This window comes from Diceros bicornis, chromosome 1 (genome assembly GCF_020826845.1).
Source record: "Diceros bicornis minor isolate mBicDic1 chromosome 1, mDicBic1.mat.cur, whole genome shotgun sequence".
In the NCBI taxonomy this organism is placed as follows: Eukaryota; Metazoa; Chordata; class Mammalia; order Perissodactyla; family Rhinocerotidae; genus Diceros; species Diceros bicornis.
This window is the reverse complement of record NC_080740.1, coordinates 7,123,231-7,148,918: the sequence shown is the minus strand read 5'-3', so window position 1 is coordinate 7,148,918 and position 25,688 is coordinate 7,123,231. Positions and strand designations below refer to the sequence as shown.

General features: G+C 38.4%; 1 protein-coding gene across 1 annotated transcript in view; it reads left to right on the top strand.

The window, feature by feature from the left end:
- AP3B1 (adaptor related protein complex 3 subunit beta 1) overlaps positions 1 to 25,688 on the top strand; it is a 254,331-nt gene that overhangs the window by 40,119 nt on the left and 188,524 nt on the right. The window contains exon 3 of the mRNA XM_058567328.1: positions 2,781 to 2,855. Coding sequence (XP_058423311.1) covers positions 2,781 to 2,855 — 75 coding nt within the window. The remainder of the gene's footprint in view (positions 1 to 2,780; positions 2,856 to 25,688) is intronic.

The following is a 25,688-nucleotide window of genomic DNA, read 5'->3' as shown; positions in this document are numbered from 1 at the left end:
GAATACAGATAATAAAATGGTAGACTTGAATCTCATCACAGCAATAATTTTATTAAACGTAAGAAGTCACCAGCTAAGAGAGATTGTCAGATTGGATGACAATATCAAGATGCAACTGTGTGTTCTCTGGGAGAAACCCACTTTTAATATAAAGACATAAATAGATTAAGAATATAAGGTTGGAAACACATATACTATGCAAACGTTAGCCAAAACGTGAAAGAGCAACTCCCACCCCCACCCTAGCACTTCCCATTTCTCTTACAGTCCTTTATTTTTCTCTGTAGTACTGTCTTTTACAACCTCACATACTATATTTATAAATTGTCCCTCGCTGCTGTTAGAAGGTCCAATGGGCAAGGACTTTCTGTTGGTCACAGTTGTATCCCCAAGGCCTAGAATAGGCCCTGGCATGTAGTGTCCTCTCAGCAAATAGCTGTTGAATGAATTTGACTATAGGATTTTTTCCTCCCTCTTGTGTTAACGACTCTTCCAATAGCATTCTGTAGAGTGAAGTTGGGGAAGCCTTGGAAGAGGATATAATAGGACAGGATCTCTGACTTCAGGTAATCATGAATAACTGAAGGAAGGGGCCCTAGAGAACATCTAATCTGTCTCTCCTTATTTTACAGATGAGGAAGTTGAGAGAGGTGTAAAAATCATATAAAAATGTTTTAGCCACAGTATTTTGTGAACCTTCTGTAATACTTAGCAGGTTTCACAAAATACTCAAATCAAATAATATCACCGCTAAGGAAATAGAATATGAAAAGACTAGCTTGTATCAGAGTATTTTAAAGCTGTCATGTAGAAAGGTCTTCTGAGAAATTGCTAATTGGGATTATAGTGCTTATAATATCACATAGTATTTATAAAACATTTGTCATAAATTCATAACACTAATGCCTTCTGTCTTTTTTGGGAAATTTCTTAGATATGGTGGGTAATTCATAAAGAATCCGTTTCCAAAAAGTTATCCTATAGTTAAAACTTTATTTTGTGGCTGTCAAAATCTAGACTATTAAAAGACATAAAGATATATTCTGGGCATGAGAGTGAGGGAAATGGGAATACAGGTAGACATAAAACTGAAATAAATAGAAATAAAAGATAGCACATGGGAAATTCCAAATGATAAGTGTAGATTAAAAAATTCTGGAGGAGAGGCTGGCCTGGTGGCGTAGTGGTTAAGTTTGCGTGTTCTGCTTCAGTGGCCTTGAGTTCGCTGGTTTGGATCCTGGGTGCAGACCTATTCACAGTTCATCAAGCCATGCTGAGGGGGCGTCCCACGTAGAAGAGCTGCAGCTCTACAACTATCATACACAACTATGTACTGGGGCTTTGGGGAGAAACAAAAAGAGGAAGATTGACAACACATGTTAGTGCAGGGCCAATCTTCCTGAAAAAAAAAAAAAAAGAACATGAGCTTAAAAAAAAATTCTGGAGGAAATTAGGATTGGAGGCCATAGTGGGCAGGGTATTAGGAGATGGCTCTAGCAAGGGAGAATGATTAGAATTTGATGACACTCTAGACGGAATGCTAGAACTTAGAAAAATAAGAAGAATTGGGTTGGGGGCATGATATGAGCACAGGCATAGAGGAGCCAGAGAATGTTCTGGTAGTGAGTAGATTTTTGATAATAGCATTGGTGTAGAATAATAATGGTTGATGAGCTTAAAAGGGATATTAGTGCAAATTGTCAGAGCATTTGAACATAAAGTGAAATAGTTTGGACTCTTAGGCAGTCAGGGGCTTTAGAAATCTTTGAGGGAGGCTGACATGTGCAAAGCAGTGTTTTAAGCATGTTAAACTGTCAGTGATGTACATTATGGATAGGAGCAAATGGGACTGTTGGAAAGTCCTTTGTGAGGTGATATTGAACTGTGCTAGGATAGTAGCTGTGAGAAGAGATTAACGTGAGTGTACTTAGAAATCACAGCAAGACCTAGTTACTGTGTAGATGTGAGAAAAGACAAGGTAATTCTATGGTTTCTGGTATCTGGGAAGATTGGTGGAAATAGGAAATTCTAGCATGAATGCCATTTTATTGTGAAAAATGAGTTTGGTTTTAGACACAGCAAGTTTGGGATGAGAGAGGCCTCTAATGATGTCCAGTTAGAGAGGTGGAACTAGGGCTCAGAGTTAGGGCTAGAGTTTGGGGGATTGATCCCCATACAGGTGAAAGTGAAGGCATGAGGGTGCATGAAATCCTGTGAGTTTCAGAGACTGTAGAATAGTGTAGCCTGAAAAGATGAGGTGCAGAGAAGTTTAGTGGGCAGAGGAAGAGGCCTTGGTGAAGGGAACTTTGAAAAGTAGTGGTTGGAGAAGTAGGGGAACCCATGAAAAGAAAGCCAAGGGAGAAAGAATTAGTTTGTTGAGAATAACATTTATTCCCCACCCTCCATTGCAAACGCAGTACACCTTTAATGTAAGAACTTGGAAGATAAAGAACAGTACAAATATTTAAAAAGTATTCACAACCCCATTAGCCAGAGAAAAGTGTTGTAAATATTTTATTATATGTCTTAAATCACTTTATATTTCTTCCTTAATATGTCTGTGTATTTGCGTATTTATATTGATACACAAGAGTTGTTTGTTCCTTGCTGCAGGTGGTTGGGATAAGTAAGATGATTCAAAAATAGTTCAGCTTGTTCATCCCATAGCTTATTGCTGATTCAGTCATCTAAATATTTAATGTATGCAGAATTTATGTTTTGTTTTCAAATGACCAATTAAAAAAAAGTTTCAGCCCTAATATTCCACTTTTATCCTTCAGATGATTGCAAAAGGGAAAAATGCATCTGAACTGTTTCCTGCTGTTGTGAAGAATGTGGCCAGTAAAAATATTGAGGTACTGTTTTGATTCATAATTTTCATGATTCCTTTTGTTTTAAAAGAATCATAAACTTTTCAGTTACTTTGAAATGCAGCATAAGAGATTTAAGTATCACTAGATTTTTGTTGTAGTTAAAATGTCCATAATCTTAAACAGATAAAGTAGAATAAATAGTAGACATAATCCTAGCTTTGGATTTTTGGTAGAGAATGTGACAAGTGAAACTGAGATTAATTCACCTGGGTGATGGTTAACTCGTTGAGTATTCCTAGGGCCCAGTTTAGTTGAGATTCTGCTTTAGGTTCTTAATTTTAAGATAGTGTTATGTCTAGTGGAACAGTCCTAAGTTCCTGCAGTATCAGAGCAGAGCTTGGACTCCAGTATTATGACTCCAAATCTAGTGCTCTTTCTGGAGCATCAGAGCTCTGGTATACCCTGCCTCAGTACAGCAGGAGGTGAGCAGAAGGCAGAATATAGTGGGAGCCTTCAGTTACTGGTCCCTGTACAGGCTTGTACCTGGAGTTTGAAATAGAGGAATCCAAAGAACTTTGAGGCCAATGTTGGTAATATTGGGTTAAATGGACTAATGACTTCTAACAGAGTGCAAAAGACAAATATGAGCCAGTATAGAAACCAGTGACTAAGATGAGTGGGATGAAGAATTCGATGAAGGGAATGAGAGATTGATCTGAGCAAGTGGCTTGTATTTCAAAACAACAGAAGGTAGTAATGAAAAGGATTTGCCACATCTGTTGTGAATCTCACCTTCACCTGATGTTGGGTGGTGACTGTCTGGGGGATATGTTCAGAGGGTTTTGAGGAGCGTGTGTTTACTCAATAGTAAGTAGTGATATCTGCAGGAGAGTGAAAACATCAGCACACATGCTTCCTGTTTGCCCATTGCTGACAATTGTGAGCATCAAGGAATATGCCTTTTTTTTTTTTGTATTTTTTTATTGATGTCCTAATAGTTGATAACATTGTGAGATTCCAGTTGTACATTATTATTTGTCAGTCACCATATGAATGTGCCCCTTCACCCCTTGTGCCCACCCCCCAGCTCCCTTCCCCCTGGTAACTACCAAACTATTCTCTCTGTCTGTGTTTTAGTTTATATTCCACATATAAGAGAGGTCATACAGTGTTTGTCTTTCTCTCTCTGGCTTATTTCACTTAACATAATACTCTCCAGGTCCATCCATGTTGTTGCAGATGGGACGATTTTGTCTTTTTTTATGGCTGAGTAGTATTCCATTGTGTGTGTGTGTATATATATACACACACACACACACATATACAGCACATCTTCTTTATCCAGTCATCTGTTTATGGAAACTTGGGTTGCTTCCACGTTTGGCTATAGTGAATAATGCTGCAATGAACATAGGGGTGCATAAGCCTCTTTGGATTGTTGATTTCAAGTTCTTTGGATAAATACCCAGAAGTGGGATAGCTGGATCATAAGATATTTCTATTTTTAATTTTTTGAGGTATCTCCATACTGTTTTCCATAGAGGCTGCACCAGTTTGCATTCCCACCAGCAGTGAATGAGGGTTCCCTTTTCTCCACATCCTCTCCAACATTTGTTGTTTTTTGCCTTGGTGATTATAGCCATTCTAACTGGTGTAAGGTGATATCTTAGTGTAGTTTTCATTTGCATTTCCCTGATGATTGGTGATGTTGAACATCTTTTCATATGCCTATTGGCCATCTGTATATCTTCCTTGGAAAAATGTCTGTTCATATCCTCTGCCCATTTTTTAATCGGGTTATTTGTTTTTTGTTGTTTAGATGTGTGAGTTCTTTATATATTATGGAGATTAACCCCTTGTTGGGTATATGGTTCGCAAATATTTTCTCTCAGCTGGTGGGTTGTCTTTTCGTTTTGATCCTGGGTACGTTTGCCTTGCAGAAGCTCTTGAGTCTGATAAAGTCCCACTTGTTTATTTTTTCTTTTGTTTTCCTTGTCCGAGTAGACATGGAATTTGAGAAGATCCCTTTATAACCAATGATGAATAGTGTACTGCCTATGTTTTCTTCCAGAAGTTTTAGAGTTTCAGGTCTCACCTTCAGGTCTTTGATCCATTTGGAGGTAATTTTTGTGTATGGTGAAAGCAGATGGTCTACTTTCGTTCTTTTGCAAGTGGCTGTCCAGTTTTCCCAGGACCATTTATTGAAGAGACTTTGCTTTCTCACTTGTATATTCTTTGCTCTTTTGTTGAAGATTAGCTGCCCCTAGACGTGAGGTTTTATTTCTGGAGTTTCAGTTCTGTTCCATTGATCTGTGTGTCTGTTTTTGTACCAGTACCATGCTGTTTTGATTACTGTCACTTGTAGTATGTTTTGAAGTCAGGGACTGTGATGCCTCCAGCTTTGTTCTTTTTTCTCTGGATTGCTTTAGTTATTTGGGATCTTTTCTTGCCCCATATGAATTTTAGGATTCTTTGTTCTATTTCTGTGAAGAATGTCATTGGCATTCTGATTGGGATTGCATTGAATCTTGAATCTAGATTGAATCTAGATTGCTTTAGGTAGTATGGACATTTTAACTATGTTTATTCTTCCAATCCATGTACATGGGATATCTTTGCATTTCTTTATGTCATCATCGATTTCTTTCAATAATGTCTTATAGTTTTCGTTGTATAGGTCTTTCAGCTCCTTGGTTAAATTTATTCCTAGGTATTTTATTCTTTTTGTTGTGATTGTAAATGGGATTGTATTCTTGAGTTCTCTTTCTGTTAGTTTGTCGTTAGAGTATAGAAATGCAACTGATTTTTGTAAGTTGATTTTGTACCCTGCAACTTTGCTGTAGTTGTTGATTATTTCTAATAGTTTTCTGATGCATCCTTGAGGGTTTTCTATATGTAAAATCATGTTGTCTGCAAACAGTGAGAGTTTCAGTTCTTCATTGCCTATTTGGATTCCTTTTATTCCTTTTTCTTGCCTAATTGCTCTGGCCAGAACTTCCAACACTATGTTGAGTAACAGTGGCAAGAGTGGGCACCCTTGTCTTGTTACTGTTCTCAGAGGGATGGCTTTCAGTTTTTCCCCGTTGAGTATGATGTTGGCCATGGGTTTATCATATATGGCCTTTATCATGTTGAGGTACTTTCCTTCTATACCCATTTTGTTGGGAGTTTTTATCATAAATGGATGTTGGATCTTGTCAGATGCTTTCTCTGCATCTATTGAGATGATCATGTAGTTTTTATTCCTCATTTTGTTAATGTGGTTTATTAGATTTGCAGATGTTCAACCATCCTTGTGTCCGTGGTATAAATACCACTTGATCGTGGTGTATAATCTTTCTAATGTATTGCTGTATTCGGTTTGTCAGTATTTTGTTGAGGATTTTTGCATCTCTGTTCATCAGCGATATTGGCCTGTAATTTTCCTTCTTTGTATTGTCCTTGTCTGGCTTTGGGATCAGGGTGATGTTGGCCTTGTAGAATGTATTAGGAAGTGTTCCATCTTCCTCTGTTTTTTGGAATAGTTTGAGAAGGATAGATACTAAGTGTTCCTTGAATGTTTGGTAAAATTCTCCAGAGAAGCCATCTGGTCCTGGACTTTTATTTTTTGGGATGTTTTTGATTACCATTTCAACCTCTTTACTTGTCTATTCAGGTTCTCTGTTTCTTCTTGATTCAGTTTGGGAGGTTGTGTGAGTCTAGGAATTTATCCATTTCTTCTACATTGTCCAATTTGTTGGAGTATAGTTTTTCATAGTATTCTCTTATAATCCTTTGTATTTCTGTGGTATCCGTTGTGATTTTTCCTCTTTCATTTCCAATTTTATTTATTTGAGCCTTCTCTCTTTTTACCTTGGTGAGTCTGGCTAAGAGTTTGTCAATTTGGTTTATCTTCTCGAAGAACCAGCTTTTTGTTTCATTGATCCTTTCTACTGTTTTTGTGGGTTTCAGTTTCATTTATTTCTGCTCTAATTTTTATTGTTTCTCTCCTTCTGCTGACTTTGGGCTTTGTTTGTTCTTCTTTTTCTAATTCTGTTAGGTCTAGTTTAAGATTGCTTATTTGGGACTTTTCTTGTTTGTTAAGGTGGGCCTGTATTGCTATGAATTTCCCTCTCAGGACCGCTTTTGCTGCATCCCATATGAGTTGGTGTGGTGTATTTTCATTTTCATTTGTTGCCAGATATTCTTTGATTTCTCCTTTAATTTCTTGAGTGATTCATTGGTTGTTCAGTAGCATGTTGTTTAGTCTCCACATCTTTGTCACTTTCCCAGCTTTTTTCTTGTACTTGATTTCTAATTTGATAGCATTATGGTCTGAAAAGATTCTTGTTATGATTTAAATCTTTTTAAATTTATAGAGGTTTGCCTTGTTTCCCAACATATGGTTAATCCTTGAGAATGTTCCATGCATGCTTGAGAAGAATGTTTAATCTGTTCTTTTTGGATGGAGTGCTCTATATATATTTATTAAGTCCATCTGGTCTAGTTTTTCAGATTTAAGTCCACTATTTCCTTATTGACTTTCTGTCTGGATGATCTATCCATTGATGTAAGTGGGGTGTTAAGGTCCCCTACTATTATTGTGTTGTTGTTGATATCTCCTTTTAGGTTTGTTAATAGTTGTTTTATGTACTTTGGTTCTCCTGTGTTGGGTGCATATATATTTGTAAGTGTTATGTCTTCTTGGTGCAGTGTCCCTTTTATTATTATATATTGCCCCTCTTTGACTCTCATTACCTTTTTTATCTTGAAGTCTACTTTGTCTGATATAAGTATGGCAACACCTGCTTTCTTTTGTTTACCATTAGCTTGGAGTATCGTCTTCCATCGCTTCACTCTGAGCCTGTGTTTGTCTTTAGAGCTGAGATGTGTTTTCTGGAGGCAGCAGATTGTTGGGTCTTGTTTTTTAGTTCATCCAGCCACTCTGTATCTTTTGATTGGGAAATTCAATCCATTTACATTTAGAGTGATTATTGACATATGAGGGCTTAATGCTGCCATTTTTTCTCTTGTTTTTCAGTTGTTATGTATTTCCCTTGTTTCTCATCCCATGTATTTTGGACTGCTAATTCAGTTTGGTGGCTCTCTATGATGGTTTTCTCTTTATGTATCATTTGTGTCTTTGTTCTGATTTTTGGTTTCGTGGTTACTGTGCAGTTTGTATAAAAGATCTTGTAGATGAGGTAGTCCATTCCCTGATAGCCTCTTGTTCCCTTAGTCTAAGAAGGTTTCATCCCTTTCCTCTTCCTCTTCTAAATTGTTGTTGTCACAACTTATTCCGTTACATGTTGTGAATTTTTGGCTAAAATGAAGTGATAATATGTATTTTTGATGTTTTCTTTTCCTTTATCTTTAGAGTTATAATTAAGTGTCTGCTGATGTGTTCTGATAGAGAGTTGTAATTTTTGATTTTGTCTGTCTATTTATCTGCTTGCTAATGGCTTTGTAAACCCTTTCTTTCTTTTTTTTGTTTCAGGTATGAGGGCTTTCTTGATCAAATCTTGTGTGGGGGGGAGTCTTGTGGCAATGAACTCCCTCAGCTTTTGTTTTTCTGGGAAAGATTTTATTTCTCCATCATATCTGAAGTATATTTTCGCTGGATATAGTATTGTTGCCTGAAAGTTTTTGTCTTTCAAAGTTTTGAATATATCATTACACTCTCTCCTAGCCTGTAAGGTTTCTGCTGAAAAATCCTCTGAAAGCCTGATAGGGCTTCCTTTATAGGTTATTCTCTTCTACCTTGCTGCCCTTATTATTTTTTCTTTATCGTTGACTTTTGCCAGCTTTACTAATATATGGCTTGGATAAGATCTTTTTACATTACTGGAATTAGGTGTCCTGTTGGCTTCTTTTATAGGTAATTCCAGCTCTCTCTCCAGGTTTGGGAGGTTCTAAGTTATTATTTCTTTGAACAAGTGCTCTGCTCCTTTTCCCCTCTCTTCTCCCTCTGGAATACCTGTAATCCTTTTTTTTTTTTTTTAATTTTTTGTTTATTGCAGTAACATTGGTTTATAACATTGTAAAAATTTCAGGTGTACATCATTATACCTCTATTTCTGCATAGATTACATCATGTTCACCACCCAAATACTAATTACAACCCATCACCACACACATGTACCAAATTATCCCTTTTGCTCTCCTCCCTCCCCCCTTCCCCTCTGGTAACCACCAATCCATCTCTGTCTCTATGTGTTTGTTTATTGTTGTTATTATCTACTACTTAATGAAGGAAATCATACGGTATTTGACCTCCTCCCTCTGAATTATTTCACTTTGCATAATACCCTCAGTGTCCATCCATGTTGTCACAAATGGCTGGATTTCATCGTTTCTTATGGCTGAGTAGTACTCCATTGTGTATATATACCACATCTTCTTTATCCTTTCGTCCCTTGATGGGCACTTAGGTTGCTTCCAAGTCTTGGCTATTATGAATAATGCTGCAATGAACACAGGGGTGCATGTATCTTTACGCATTGGTGTTTTCAAGTTCTTTGGATAAATACCCAGCAGTGGAATAGCTGGATCATATGGTAGTTCTATCGTTGATTTTTTGAGGAATCTCCATACTGTTTTCCATAGTGGCTGCACCAGTTTGCACTCCCACCAGCAGTGTATGAGAGTTCCCTTCTCTCCACATCCTCTCCAACACATGTTGTTTCCTGTCTTGTTAATTATAGCCATGCTGACGGGCGTGAGGTGATATCTCATTGTAGTTTTGATTTGCATTTCCCTGATAGTTAGTGATTTTGAACATCTTTTCATGTGTCTGTTGGCCATCTGTATATCTTCTTTGGAGAAATGTCTGTTCAGGTCTTTTGCCCATTTTTTAATTGGGTTGGTAGTTTTTGTGTTGTTGAGATGCATGAGTTCTTTATATATTTTGGAGATTAAGCCCTTATCAGATGTATGGTTTGCAAATATCTTCTCCCAATTGTTAGGTTGTCTTTTCGTTTTGTTGATGGTTTCCTTTGCTGTGCAGAAGCTTTTTAGTTTGATGTAGTCCCATTTGTTTATTTTTTCTATTGTTTCTCTTGCCCGGTCAGATGTGGTGTTTGAAAAGATGTTGCTAAGACCCATGTGGAAGAGCGTACTGCCTATGTTTTCTTCTAGAAGTTTCATAGTTTCAGGTCTTACATTCAAGTCTTTAATCCATTTGGAGTTAATTTAAGTGTATGGTGTAAGGTAAGGGCCTACTTTCATTTTTTTGCACGTGGCTATCCAGTTTTCCCAACACCATTTCTTGAAGATACTTTCTTTTCTCCATTGTATGTTCTTGGCTCCTTTGTCAAAGATTAGCTGTCCATAGATGTGTGGGTTTATTTCTGGGCATTCGATTCTATTCCATTGATCTGTGTGTCTGTTTTTGTGCCAGTACCATGCTGTTTTGGTTACTATAGCTTTGTAAGTATATTTTGAAATCAGGGGGTGTGATACCTCCAGCTTTGTCCTTTTTTCTGAGGATTCCTTTAGCTATTCGGGGCTTTTAATGTTCCATATAAATTTTAGGATTCTTTGTTCTATTTCTGTGAAAAATGTTGTTGGAACTTTGGTAGGGATTGCATTGAATCTATAGATTGCTTTAGGAAGTATGGACATCTTAACTATGTACTTCTTCCAATCCAAGAGCACGGAATATCTTTCCATTTCTTTGTGTCTTCTTCAGTTTCTTTCAGCAATGTTTTATAGTTTTCCATGTACAGCTCTTTCACCTCTTTGGTTAAGTTTATTCCTAGGTATTTTATTCTTTTTGTTGCAATTGTAAACGGGATGGTATTCTTCATTTCTCTTTCTGCTACTTCGTTGTTAGTGTACAGAAATGCAACTGATTTTTGTATGTTGATTTTGTGTCCTGCAACTTTACCATATTCGTTTATTACTTCTAAAAGTTTTTTGGTGGATTCTTTAGGGTTTTCTATATATAAAATCATGTCATCTGCAAATAGTGACAGTTTCACTTCTTCCTTTCCAATTTGGATCCCTTTTATTTCTTTTGCTTGCCTGATTGCTCTGGCTAGGACTTCTAGTACTATGTTAAATAGGAGTGGTGAGAGTGGACATCCTTGTCTGGTTCCTGTTCTTAGAGGGATAGCTTTCAGTTTTTCACTATTGAGGATGACATTAGTTCTGGGTTTGTCATATATGGCCTTTATTATGTTGAGGTACTTTCCTTCTATACCCATTTTATTCAGAGTTTTGGTCATAAATGGATGCTGTATCTTGTCAAATGCTGTCTCTGCATCTATTGAGATGATCATGTGATTTTTTTTTTTTTTTTTTTTTTTTTTTTTGTGAGGAGATCAGCCCTGAGCTAACATCCGCCAATCCTCCTCTTTTTTTTTTTTTTGTTGAGGAAGACGGCCCTGGGCTAACATCTGTGCCCATCTTCCTCCACCTTATACGGGACGCCGCCACAGCATGGCTTACCAAGCAGTGCGTCGGTGCGCGCCCGGGATCCGAACCAGCGAACCCCGGGCCGCCGCAGCGGAGCGCGCGCACCCAACCGCTTGCGCCACCGGGCCGGCCCCTATTGAGATGATCATGTGATTTTTATTCTTCATTTTATTAATGTGGTGTATCACGTTGATTGATTTGCGAATGTTGAACCATCCCTGCATCCCTGGAATAAATCCCACTTGATCGTGGTGTATAATCTTTTTAACATATCGTTGTATGTGATTTGCTAGTATTTTGTTGAGGATTTTTGCATCGATGTTCATCAGTGATATTGGCCTGTAATTTTCTCTTTTTGTGTTGTCCTTGTCTGGTTTTGGTATCAGGGTAATGTCGGCTTCATAGAATGAGTTAGGGAGCTTCCCCCCCTCCTCAATTTTTTGGAAGAGTTTGAGAAGGATAGGTGTTAAGTCTTCTTTGAATGTTTGGTAGAATTCACCAGGGAAGCCGTCTGGTCCTGGGCTTTTATTTTTGGGGAGGTTTGTGATTACTGTTTTGATCTCCTTACTGGTGATTGGTCTATTCAAATTCTCTACTTCTTCTTGATCCAGTTTTGGAAGGTTGTATGATTCTAAGAATTTATCCATTTCTTCCACATTGTCAAATTGGTTGGCATATAGCTTTTCATAGTATTCTCTTATAATCTTTTGTATTTCTGAGGTGTCTGTTGTAATTTCTCCTCTTTCATTTCTGATTTTACTTATTTGTGCCTTCTCTTTTTTTTTCTTGGTGAGTCTAGGTAAAGGTTTGTCAATTTTGTTGATCTTTTCAAAGAAACAGCTCTTGGTTTTATTAATTTTTTCTATTGTTTTTTTGGTCTCTATTTCATTTATCTCCGCTCTGATTTTTCTTATTTCTCTTCTTCTACTGATTTTGGGCTTTGTTTGTTCTTCTTTTTCAAGTTCCTTTAGGTGCATTGTTAGATTGTTTATTTGAGATTTTTCTTGTTTGTTGAGATAGACCTGTATTGTTATAAACTTCCCTCTTAGAACCGCTTTTGCTGTATCCCATACATCCTGGCATGTCGTATTTTCATTTTCATTTGTCTCCAGGTATTTTTTGATTTCCTCTTTGATTTCTTCATTGACCCAGTCGTTGTTCAGTAGCATTTTGTTTAATCTCCACATATTTGTTGCTTTTCTGATTTTCTTCCTATAGTTGATTTCTAGTTTCATACCGTTGTGGTCGGAAAAGATGCTTCGTATTATTTCAGTCTTCTTAAATTTATGGAGACTTGTTTTGTGGTCTAATATGTGATCAATCCTGGAGAATGTTCCACATGCATTTGAAAAGAACGTGTATTCTTCAGTTTTTGGATGGAATGCTCTGTATATATCTACTAGGTCCATCTGTTCTAGTGTGTCATTCAAGGCCAGTGTTTCCTTATTGATCTTCTGTTTGGATGATCTATCCGTTGGTGTAAGTGGAGTGTTCAAGTCCCCTACTACTGTTCTTTCACTGTCTATTTCTGTTTTTATGTCTGTTAATATTTGCTTTATATATTTAGGTGCACCTACATTGAGTGCGTAGATATTTACAAGTGTTATATCCTCTTGTTGGATTGTTCCCTTGATCATTATGTAATGCCCTTCTTTGTCTCTTTTTACAGTTTTTGTTTTAAAGTCTATTTTGTCTGATATGAGTACTGCTACCCCAGCTTTCTTTTCATTGCCATTTGCTTGGAGTATCTTTTTCCATCCCTTCACTTTCAGTTTGTGAGTGTCTTTAGGTCTGAAGTATGTCTCTTGTATGCAGCATATATATGGGTCTTGTTGTTTTATCCAATGAGCCACCCTATGCCTTTTAATTGGAGCATTTAGTCCATTGACGTTTAAAGTAGCTATTGATAAGTATGTGCTTACTGCCATTTTTTAACTGTTTTTTTCTCAGTGTTTTAGTAGTCCTTCTCTGTTCCTTTCTTCTTCTATACAGAATTGATTGTCTCTTTAGTTTGACCTCCGTCTGAAAGCTCTACTCTTTAACTCCCCTCCTCCCTCCTTTTATGTTTTTGATATCATGTGTAACCTCTTTTTTGTGCGTTTGTATCCATTACCCTCTTATCATGGAAATAGATAATTTTTCCTATTTGTGGTCTTCTCTTTTCCCCTTAAATCAGTCCCTTTAACATTTCTTGTAGCACTGGTTTCTTGGTGACAAACTCCTTTAATTTTTGCTTTTCTGGGAAATTTTTGATCTCTCCTTCCATTTTGAATGATAGCCTTGCTGGGTAGAGTGTTTTTGGCTGTAAGTTTTTTCCTTTTAGCACTTTACATATATCGTGCCGCTCTCTTCTAGCCTGTGAGGTTTCTGCTGTGAAGTCAGTGGATAGCCTTATGGGGTTTCCTTTGTATGTAACTTGACTTTCTCTTGCGGCTTTTAGGATTCTCTCTTTATCTTTAATTCTGGACATTTTGATTATGATGTGTCTTGTTGTGGGCCTCTTTGGGTTTATCTTGTTTGGGGTTCTCTGTGCTTCCTGTATTTGGATGTCTGTTTCCTTCCTTAGGTTAGGGAAGTTTTCATCTATTATTTCTTGAAACAGATTCTCTGTCCCTTTGTCTCACTCTTCTCCTTCCGGGACACCTATAACACGGATGTTAGTGTGCTTGATGTTGTCCCAGAGGTCCCTTAGACTGTCCTCACTCTTTTTAATTCTTTTCTCTTTTACCTGTTCAGCTTGGGTAATTTCTTCTAGTCTTTCGTCCAGCTCGCAGATCTGTTCTTCTGTATCCTCTACTCTGCTTTTGAATCCCTCTAGTGAATTTTTCATTTCCGGTATTGTATTCTTCATTTCTGATTGGTTCTTTTTTATATCTTCCATTTCTTTGTTGACATTCTCACTGAGTTCATCTATTCTTCTCCCCAGATCAGTGAGCATCCTTACACTCTTTGTTTGAACTCTCTGTCAGGTAGGTTGCGCGTTTCTGTTTCACTTAGTTCCTTTTCTGGGGTTTTGTCCTGTTCCCTTACTTGGAATGTATTCCTTTGCCTCCTCATTTTGCCTCTTTCCCTGTGCTTGTGTCTACGTATTATGTAGGTCAGCTACGTCTCCTGCTCTTGGATAGGTGACCTTATGTAAGTGATGCCTTAGGTGGCCTGCAGTGTGCTTCCTTCAGTTCTTAGTGTTCCAGTGGTGACCCCTATGTGGGCTACATGTGTCCTTCTGTTATGGCCTGTTTGCTCTCCCTGTAGGTGCCCAGGAAGGCCGAGTTATGCTCCTGGCCAGCTCTTGTAATGCTCAGCTGCTTGTAGTTGTTGTGGGCCCTTCAGTCTCTTTATCAGGTATGGGGATCCCCAGCACAGTTGACTGCAAGTTCTAATACCACATTTGTGTTGCAGTATTTCTTTTAAATGAGTAGGCCCCCAGCACGGCAGGTTGTTAGGCTCAGTGGCTTACAATTGCTATCAGCCTCCAGCCTTTAGGTCTCTTGTCAGCTCTCTGAGGATTGCAGCTGAGTGGGGCTGGCCTCAGGCACGGGAGCACCCAATTGTTTCAGGCTTTGGAAGCTGGGGCAAACCCCCTATGTGGGTCTTTGAGAAGCACAAGTCTTCTGCAGCTGACAAGCCCTGCTGCCCACAGGTCCACACACACAGTCAACACAGTCCTGCCCCGTGTGCGCTCCCCCACCTCCTGAAGTGGACCCAGTCTCTCCACGTCGAGAGACCCACAGACTCCACCACCGCCCCACACTCTCCACCCACTCCTTGTGCATGCCCTGCCCCACTGAAGCCAGCTCAGTTGCCAGGCTGCAGAGAATCCAGTCACCAATCTATGCAGGCCCACAAGATGCCTGAGGGCTTCTTGTTGGGGGGGACCAGTCTCTAGGGTGGGCTGCCTGCCCTGGCTGAGCTGGATTAAATCGATGCTCTAGTGGGTGGGGCAGACCTGTGGTAGCAGGCCCCAGGGAGTACTCCAATGGCATCTGTGTCAGCACGCCCACACCAGGCCACAACAATGGCCGCCGCCAATGTCCCAGTCCCTGGAGAGGTCTCACCTCTCACCGAGATGCACTCAGGGCCTATTAGGTGAGTCTCTTTTCACCAAAGCACTGTGCACCTTTCTTTCTGGTGATTTTAGGTTGCTTTCTGAAACGGATGAGCTTGCGCGTGGGCCCTTTAAGAGCCGGTTTCAATTTCTTTGTGAACCAGCTTTTCTGGGTGTACTTCCTAATGTTTTAGTAGCAGGCAAAGTCAGATATTATGCCACTCGTTTCGAGTGTGCTGGGTCCACAAAATGCTCACAGCGGGGCCCTCCCCGGCTCGGGGCCCCGCTCCTCCAGGGAGGGCTGCATACCTTTGGGCTGTTCCCGGGTGGCCGTGAGGCGCTGTGGCTCGTGAAGGTGGCATTTTTCCTCTCCAGAAGGGAGTTTCTGCCTCTTCCACCTCAATTAGGATTGTCCCTTGTTGCAGGATTTCCTCTTATCCAGTTTTCAGTTCTGTCTCAGGTGTAATTTTTCCACGAGTAATTGTAACTTGGCTGTGTCCGTGGGAGGAGGTGAGTTCAGAGTCTGCTTACACCACCATCTTGACTTCTCCTGGAATACCTATAATCCTTATGTTGGGTTTCTTAATCAAGTCAGGTATTTCTCGGAGAATTTCTTCATTTCTTTTTAGTCTACATTCTCTCTCCTCCTCCATCTGAAGCATTTCTGTGTTCCTATCCTCCAGATTGCTAATTCTATCCTCCATATTATCAGCCCTGTTGTTTAAGGACTCCAGACTTTTCTTTATCTCATCCATTGTGCTTTTCATCTTTAACAGTTCTGTTTCGTTTTTCTTTATAGTTTGATCTCTTTTGTAAAGAATTCCCTCTGTTCAGTAATTTTGGTTCCTGATTTCATTGAACTGTCTTTCAGAATTTTCTTGTAGCTCGTTGAGTTTTCTTGTGATGGCTGTCTTAAATTATTTGTCGTTTAGATTGTAGATTTCCATGCTCTCAGGATTGGTCTCTGGGTGTTTTTCTTTTTCCTTCTGGTCTGGAGTATTAATAAATTTCTTTATACCGTTTGATGGAGTGGATTTGTGCTGGCTCATGGTGATAGTTTCTGGAGGCAGGTTCCACCTGCTGCCACTTGGTGGGGGCAGGAGCTGTGTAATCTGAGCCCACTGCCGCAATCCTTGTCAGCTGTGCCTGTCCAAGCCTGGGTCACTCCCGTGGGGCCTCTCAGTGAAGGGGAAAGTAGTCACATGAGGGGCTCAGGGCTACTGCCGCCTCCTCGCACAGACCCTGGGGGTTGTGCTCGCTGCTTCTGGGCCACAGTGGTACTATGGGTGTTCATGGCAGCCAGGAGCTTGTTCACCTGGACTGGGATCTCAGCCTCCATCTGCTCCTATTTCGCACCAGCTGTTGTGCTTGATGGGCAGGACTTCCCCTCTGGGACAGAGCCAAAGCCACTCCCTGGGACCAGGTGGGATTGTGGATTCTCCTACCAGACAAGAAAGTGATCACATGGGGGCTCAGGGCCCCTTCCGCCTGCTCTCACAGTCCTGTTGAGACACGCTTCCTGAACCCTTTGGGGCCTCAGTGGTACTATGGGTGTTCATGGCAGCTGGGAGCTTGTTTGTCTGAGCGACAGCTTAGCTGCCCTCTGTTCCTAGGTAGCACCGGCCTTTGTTTGGCAGGCGGGGCTTCCCCACTGGGTCCAAGCCTGTGCCGCTCTCTGTGGGCTACGTGGCCCTGAGGGTTCCCCTACTAGATGGGTAAGTGATCACACAGGGGGCTCAGGCCGCCGTCACCTGTTTCCCCAGTCGCGCTGATGCACGCTCCCACCCTTGGGGCCACAGTGGTGCTACGATCGCTCCAGCTGGGAAAGTAGTCGCACACGTGCGCTGGGCTGCCTGGGGTCCAGAGGGAGCTCACCTATCTCCACCACCTCCTGGGGGGGATGGGTAGTCCATCCACCTTCAGATATACAGCTGCTCTGGTCTCTCAGGTGTCCTGGTGTGCTGTGTGGGTATCCTCTGCTGATCGATGAATGTCCTTTTAGTTGTAGTTCGAAGGCGGAGAGGGAACAGCTCACTTTGCCATGTTGCTGACCGTCACTCTCCTAACTCTCTTTTTGAGTCTGGGAGGTTTGAGAGAAAGATCAGGCACCATTGAAGAATATTTTCAAGGATCTGGTGACATCAGGCAGATGTTTTAGGTGGAGGAAAATGGATTGTAAGAGGTAGAAATTAAGTATATGGGAAAGTTTTTTCATTTATAATCAAGTATTATTAATATTATTCGTAAAGCTTTATCTCTTTGTTTTGTTTTTTTATTTGGTAGTTTTTTTCTCTACATTCAAATAACATTATACGAGTTCACATATACTTTGAAAACGTTACGACAGTATATCTCCATTTGCCCCCTCCCATTTTTTCCAATGTTATCATACATTTTACTTCTAAATATGCTAAAACACCCTAAATATGCAGTTATTATTTTTGATTTAAAGAGTCATTCATCTTTTTAAAAGAGTATTGAAATATAATTAATATGCCATAAACTTCCCACTTTTAAACTGTACAGTTCAGTGATTTGTAGTGTATTCACAGAATTGTGCAACCATCACCACCATCTAATTCCACGTTTTTATCACCTGAAAAAGAAAGCTTGTGTCCATTAGCAGTCACTCCCCATTCCCCCAATCCTCAGCAACCATTAATCTACTTCCTGTCTCTATGGATTTGCCTCCTCTGGGCATTTCATATAAATGGAATCATAGAATATGTGCCTGTGTCTGGCTTCTTTCACTTAGCATGATGTTTTCAGGGTTCATTCATGTTGTAGCATGTATCAGTTCTTCATTCCTCTTTATAGCTGAATAATGTTCCATTGTATGGATATACTGCATTTTATTTAATCGTTCATCAGTTGATGGCATTTCAGTTGTTTCTGCTTTTTGGCCATCATGAATAAAGCTGCTGTAAACATTTCAGACAAGTGTTTATGTGGACGTATGTGTTTATTTCTCTCAAGTATATACCTTGGAGTGATATTGCCCGTTACGTGGTAACTCTATGTTTCACTTTTTGAGGAACTGTCAAACTGTTTTCCACAGCAGCTGCAGCATTTAACAATTCCCAGCAGTGTATGCAAGTTCCGATTTCTCCACATCCTCACCAACATTTGTTATTTTTCTTTTTTTTAAAAAAATTATTGTCTGTCTTTTAGATTACAGCCATCCTTGAGGGTGTGAAGTGGTATCTCATTACCACTTTTGAAATTTTGATTTACATTTCCCTAATAAAAAATTGTTGAGCATCTATTAGCTGTTTCTACATCTTCTTGGGAAAAAATGTCTATTCAGATCTTGTTCCCATTTTATAGTTGGGTTGTTTGTCTTTTTATTATGAGTTCTTTATATGTCCTGCATACTTGATATGTATTTATCTGATGTATGATTTGCAAATATTTTCTGCCATCCTGTGGGTTATCTTTTCATTTTCTTTTTTTTTTTTTTTTTTTTTTTGTGATGAAGATCAGCCCTGAGGTAATATCCATGTCAATCCTCCTCTTTTTGCTGAGGAAGGCTGGCCCTGGGCTAACATGCATGCCCTTCTTCCTCCACTTTCTATGGGACGCCGCCATAGCATGGCTTGACAAGCAGTGCGTTGGTGCGCGCCCAGTATCTGAACCCCAGGCCGCTGTAGTGGAGCGCGTGCACTTAACTGCTACGCCACCGGGCCGGCCCCCTCTTTTCATTTGCTTGATAGTGTACTTTGAAGCACAGATGTTTTTAATTTTGATGAATTCCAGTTTATCTGTTTTTTCTTTGCTTATGCTTTTGATGTTATATCTAAGAAACTGATGCTTAATCCAAGGTCACAAGGATTTATACTTGTCTTTTTCTTAAGAGTCTTATAGTTTTAGCTTTTGTATATAGGGCTATGATTCATTTTCAGTTAATTTTTGTATATGATGTCTCCATGCAACTACTGATTTGTTTTGTGTCACTATAGTTTTGTCATTTCTTATAAATTGAGTCATACAGTATGGTGTCTCTTATGTTTGGCTTCTTTTACTTAGGAAATTGAGATTTATTTATGCTATTTTGTGCATTCACATTTTGTTCCTTTTTTGCTATAATCTGGACATTTCACAGTTTTTTAATTTGCCAGTTGAAATACACTTGGATTGAATACAATGCTATGTGTGGGCATATATTTTATTTTTGGGAGGGTTAATATCTAGGAATAGATTTGTTACATCATCTGGGAAGTATATGTTTAATTTTTAGAAAATAATGCCATATGGTTTTTCAGAGTATTTGTATTCCCACCAGCAATTTCTGGGAGTTCCAGTTTGTTCACATCCTTTCCAACACTTGATCTTGTTAGACTCTTTAACTTTAGCCATTTTGGTGGGCATGTAATGGTATTTCATTGTGCCTTTAATTGCATTTCCCTGATATTTAGTGGTGTGAGTCCTTCTAGCCAGTCATCAAGCCTGAAGATCATCTTTGTGGACTCCCAGCACAGGGCTTTTTAGATTTTCTATTTCTTCTTGGATCTGTGTTGGTAATTTGTCATTCAAGAAAAATTATTCATTTCATCTAGGTTCTCAGTTGATTGGCCTAAAGTTGTTAATGTGCTCTTAGTATCTTTTTATTGTCTGGAGCTTCTGCAGTGATGTTTCCTCTTTTATTCCTGGTATTAATAGTTTTTGTCTTCTCTCTCTGCATTTTTTTTTAGTGTTGTCTGTATACATTCTTAACTTTTTACAGTCCAGTTATATTTAATATTGTACCTCTTCACATAAAATATAGAAGTTTTGCAACTATATACATTCATATTCCTCCTGTCTTTTATGTTTTAGTCGTTATATGTGTCAGATTAAAAACATCATAAGACAATGTAATTTTTGCTTTTTAAATATTTGTGATTTATGAGGAAATTATGAGAGAAAACAGTGTTTTTATTTATTCAGATATTTACTGTTTCCAGGGTTCTCTTTGTATTCTGATACAGATTTCTGTCAGTATGATTATCCTCCTGCCATTGGCTTTTTCTGTAGTGCAGGTCTGCTGGGGGTGAATTCTCATACTTATCATTTATCTGAGAGTGCATCCATTTTACCTCCATTCCTAAAGGATTGTTTCATTGGTCATAGAATTCTGGATTAATAGTTTTTTCCTTTCAGCACTTTAAAGTAATGCTTTAAAGACTCTTCTGCCCTCCATAATTTCCTATGTTATGTCCGTGTTAATTGGATCATTGATACCCCTTATGTAATTTATCTTTTTTCTCTTGATACTTTCCTATTTTACTCTTTGGTTTTTTTTTTTGTGAGGAAGATCAGCTTTGAGCTAACATCTGATGCCAATCCTCCTCTTTTTTTTTGCTGAGGAAGACTGGCCCTGAGCTAACTTCCATGCCCATCCTCTACTTTATATGGGACGCCACCTCAGCATGGCTTGACAAAGAGTGTGTCGGTGCGCGCCCGGGATCCGGACCTGCGAACCCCAAGCCACCGAAGTGGAGCGTGAGCAGTTAACTGCTTGTGCCACTGGGCCAGCCCTCATATTTTACTCTTTATCTTTGGCTTTCAGTTGCCTTGGTTTGAGCTTCTTTGTGTTCCTTTAGCTTGGTGTTTGTTGAGTATCTTACTTCTGTAAATTTTTGTTTTTGATCAAAATTAGGGAATTTTTGGCCATTATTTCTTCAAATAATATTTTGCTCCATTCTCTTCTCCTTCTGATATTGGAATTCCGTATGTTGTGTTGTTTGATATTATCTAGCAGTGTATGAAGCTTTTTTGTTTTTTATATCTTTTGTTGTGTTCTTCACATTGGATAATTTTTATTCATCTATTTTCAAGTTCACTTACTCATTCTTCCGTTATTTCCATTTGATCGTTAAGTACATTTAGTGAATGTTTTATTTTAGAAATTGTATTTTTTCATTTTAGAATTTCAATTTGTATTTTTTTATATTTCTTTGCTGACATTTCCTATATTCTTTATTAATTGAGAGCACATTTTCTTATACTTAATTAAGAATAAGTGTAATATCAGCTCTAAAATCCTTCTCTGCTAGTTCCAATACCTTGTTTATCTCAGACTTGGATTCAGTTGATTTTCTTTTCTGTGTGTATATGTTCTATTTTCTTAGTTTTTCATACGTTGGGTAATTTTGAGTTGCATTCTTGACATTATATTAAGTCATGGAGATTCTGTATTCTTTTATTTTTACTCCACAGATGGTGTTTTCTAAGGCAGTTATCTTGACTGGGTTCAAATTGCAAATTCTGTGTCTTAGGCAGCAGCTTCAGTCTCATTTCATAATTTTTGTCTTTTGCTAAGATGCTTTGAGTCTCTTCTATGTTTGCGTGGTTCAGGAGTCAGAGATGTTGGTTGAGATATTTGAGAAGCCCATCTCCAGCTCTCTCCCTTCTGGGATTCCCCTCATTTCTTCAGTGGCCATGGTTTTCCTGGGCTCAGTTTTGTTTCCTTCCCCCGGAGAGACTGGTTTGTCCATCAGTGCCTTCCCTTGCCCTTCATGCAGCGTTTACTTAGCCTCAGCAGAAAGCCATGGAAATGGGGAATTTACTTCACATAGCTCTCTTTTTTATCATCTTTGGGCATATACTCCTAACCAGGGTCTGTCTGCTGCTGATTCATCACCAGGGCCTTTAGTGCTTTTTGTAATATGTCCAGGTTTTTAAATTTTCTCTGGGAGACTGTTCTGGTAGGATTTTATTCCAAAATTACCGTAAGTCCACTTATCTATTAAAGAGATTTAAAAGTGAGCTGCCCCCCACCAAAGTCTTTTATATGTTCTCTCATGTTTACCATTTCTGGCCTTCTTCATTCCTTTAAGTCCAAATTTCATATGTGGTATCTTTTTCCTTATGACTAGAGGACTTTCTTGAACATTTCTCATTTTGCTGGTAATGAATTCCCTCAGCTTTTGTTTTAAAAAGTGTTTATGTTGCCTACAATTTGAAAACATTGTTGCCTGGTTAAATTTACAGTACTAGGTTTACAGTCTTTTTCATTCAGTGTTTAAAAAGTATTTTCTTGTTTTCTGGCCTGCATGGTTTCTTATGACAAATCTTCTGTCATTCTTATCTCCATTTCTCTCTGTATAAAGTGTCTTTATTTCCTCTGGTTGGTTTTAAGATTTTCTCTTTAGCAGTGGTTTTAAATTTGATTGTGATATGTTTTGACTTATTTTTCTTCATGTTTATTCTGCTTGGGGTTTGTTGAGATTCTTGCGTTTGTGGGTTTATAGTTTTCTTAAAATTTGGGAAAATTTCTCCTATCACTTTTTCAAAAATATATTTTCTATCTCCTCTCTCCTGGCACTGCTAGTACACATACAATAGATTAATTGATATTGTTCTACAGGTCACTGATACCGTGTTCACTTTTTTCCCAGTCTTTCCTCTCTGTGCTTCATTTTGATAGTTTCTACTGCTACGTACTCAAGTTAACTGATCTTTCCTTTTGTAGTGTCTGTCGTTAATCCCTTCTAGTGTATTTATCTTATCAGCTATTATATTTTTCATCTCTAGATGTTTCATTAGGTCATTTTTATATCTTCCACTTCTCTCCTTAACATAGTTGTATTTTTGTCCTGGACGTAAGGAGCATATTTGTAATAGCTGTTGTCACATCCTTCTAGTTCTGTCATTTCTGTCATTTTGAGTCTTTTTCTATAGATTGATTTTTCTCATGGTTATGAGTCATATTTTCCTGATTTTTTTTTAATATCCCTGGTAAATTTTAATTAGATGTCGAACATTGTGCAATTTATGTTGTTGGTTGCTGGATTTTGTTATATTCTTTTAAATTGAATTGAATTTCTTTAATTTAAGTTACATGGAATTATTTGATTGTTTCAAAGCAGCTTTTAAACTTTATTTAGGGGGATATAGAAACACTTTTAGTTTAAATTAATTTAATCCCACTCCTAAGGTGTTTCCCTTCATAGGATTCTACTCAATGATCCATGCGTTTGTGAGATATTTTCTCTGGCTGGTGGGAACATGAACTAGTCCTAGCTTTTTGTGATCTTTGAGATCTGTTCTGCCTCTTCTTTCCACTGGTTTTTTTTTTTTTGTTGTCTGGCCTCAGGTAGTTTCATCTCATTCATGTGCATGTAAGTACTTAGCCTGAGACTTGATGGCCCCCCTCTGCAGAGTGTGTGCTCTCTCTCCCTGTCTCTGTCTCTGTGAAGTTCCCTCCTCTTTGTTATTCTGTTCTGCAAATTCTAGCAACCTTGGCCTCTGTGAACTTTGACCTCTGTCTCCTCAGCACAGTGAGTCTTCTGGATTCTGTTTGAATTGCCTCCCTTGCCTGGGTAGACACACCCTCAGTTGTAGGGCTCACCTTGATTCTTTTTCCTCTCTTGGGGTTCACAGTATTGTGCTGCCTGTGTTCTAACATGTGAAAAGTATTGTTGCATTTTGCCCCCTAGTTTTCTATTTGGTTAAGATAGGAGAGTAAATCAGATCTCTCAGTTATTATTATTTTAAAATTATAGCTTTATATCAAAATCTGTAACTGTTTTTAAAGGCTTAATGGATATGGAATGTTATTGATCAAATAAAAACGTTAGTCTCAGTTTTCCCTACTTTCCACACAGAATTTTTACTTTATAACTGCTGACATACTTGAAAATTCCCTTCCTCTTTTCCAGCCTCTACATCAGAGTTCTGCAGCAGTGACTTATAGTGCTTTATAGCCAGAATATACTGAGTGAGCCACATAGCATTAGCAATTTTATAGTCAGTGCTTAAGTGTTTTTAGTTTTAAAAACAAGCCATTTTCTAATAAAAAGATTGCGTAGGTACAAGAAAAAATAGGGTAAATAAAATAACCATGTCCTGAGAATGACAGTAGAATTTTTTGTTTAAGCAGAATGATAAGGTCAGCCAGGTCACACTCCGTCTGTATAATACAAACACGGAAGTTGATGTAAAGTAGACTCTTAGCTGTTATTTTAACACTGTGGCAGTGGCTGGTGGTTATTATGTCTCTAATATAAAGTAAATAAGCAGTTTAAATAGTCTTATCTCATGTAAGGTAAATTAGTAGTTTAAATAATCTTATATTTACATATTTAAAATCTAGAAAAGTAAAGGTGAAGTATATATTATACAATTTCTAGAGTACACATTTCCATATATAAAAAGAATTATTTTCCCATTCCTATTATTTTCCCATTATTAGAATAAGTGATGTTATAGGATTTAAAGATACGTACTTTAAATCTACTTTTTAGATACATTTTTAAGTACACTTCATTTTCTCTATTAGATAGTAAGTATATTAAATATTTCAGATAGGTGAATTTTGCTACCAAAATGAATAGCCCTCATAAAGTCAGTTTCACTAACTTGAGTAAATTAAAATCAAAACTCTTGTACACTTGTTAATTTAAGATTGACTAGATTAAATTTATTTAATATTAGTCTTAAAAAGCTTCATAAACCGTTGTTTCTTTCCAAGATTCCCATTAATAGGAGAAATCTACACTGAATATGTAATTTTATATTATTTGCCAATTTTACTCATAATTAATTTAGTAGATACTTGTTAAGCACTGTTGATGTGCTTGTTACCATGTATAATTCTGAATTGAGAATTTCAAGAGTGAAACAGACTCTCTCTTTGATGTGTTACGGCCATGCTATCTGAGCTTCTAATTTGTTGTATACTTAGTTTTATGGCCTTTGATATAAGAAAGTCCAAATATCTGGAAGAAAAAATCAGGATCTGACTTAGAGAAATTGTGACATGTAGGTAAAGTGTGTCTTAGTGTTATCAGGAATAGAGTTTCTCAGGGCCAGCCCCATGGCTTAGCGGTTAAGTGTGTGCGCTCTGCTCCTGGCGGCCCGGGTTCGCATCCCGCGTGCGCACTGACGTACCGCTTCTCCGGCCATGCTGAGGCCGGTCCCACATACAGCAACTAGAAGGATGTGCAGCTATGACATACAGCTATCTACTGGGGCTTTGGGGGAAAATAAATAAATAAATAAAATTTAGGAATAGAGTTTCTCAGTAGCAACAATGGTTGCTAACATTTAAAAAATGCTGTCTTGCTAGATTGTTAGTGCCTTAGATATATCATCTCATTTTATCCTCACAAATACTCTCTGAGGTTGGTTCTGTCATGTTCCGTATTTTATATGTGAGGATGAGGTAGCAGAGAGGTTGAATTATCTGACCAAGGTCACACAGCTTGTATATGGCAGAGTCAGAATCCAAAGCCAGGTAAGCTTGGCCTCCAAACCTGTCTTAGACCATTCCCCTTTTAGAGCCATCCTTCCTGTCTGATGATTCCTTCCTCTTCTTTCTACCTTAGTGTCTTTGACCGTTATCATCAACGTCACGAATTAACTATTCTTGGGGAGGTATCTGGCATTGGTATATATTTTTTATGTTTTAGATATGAGTAGAAATGACCTGAGTCCTTAGAAATTGGTAG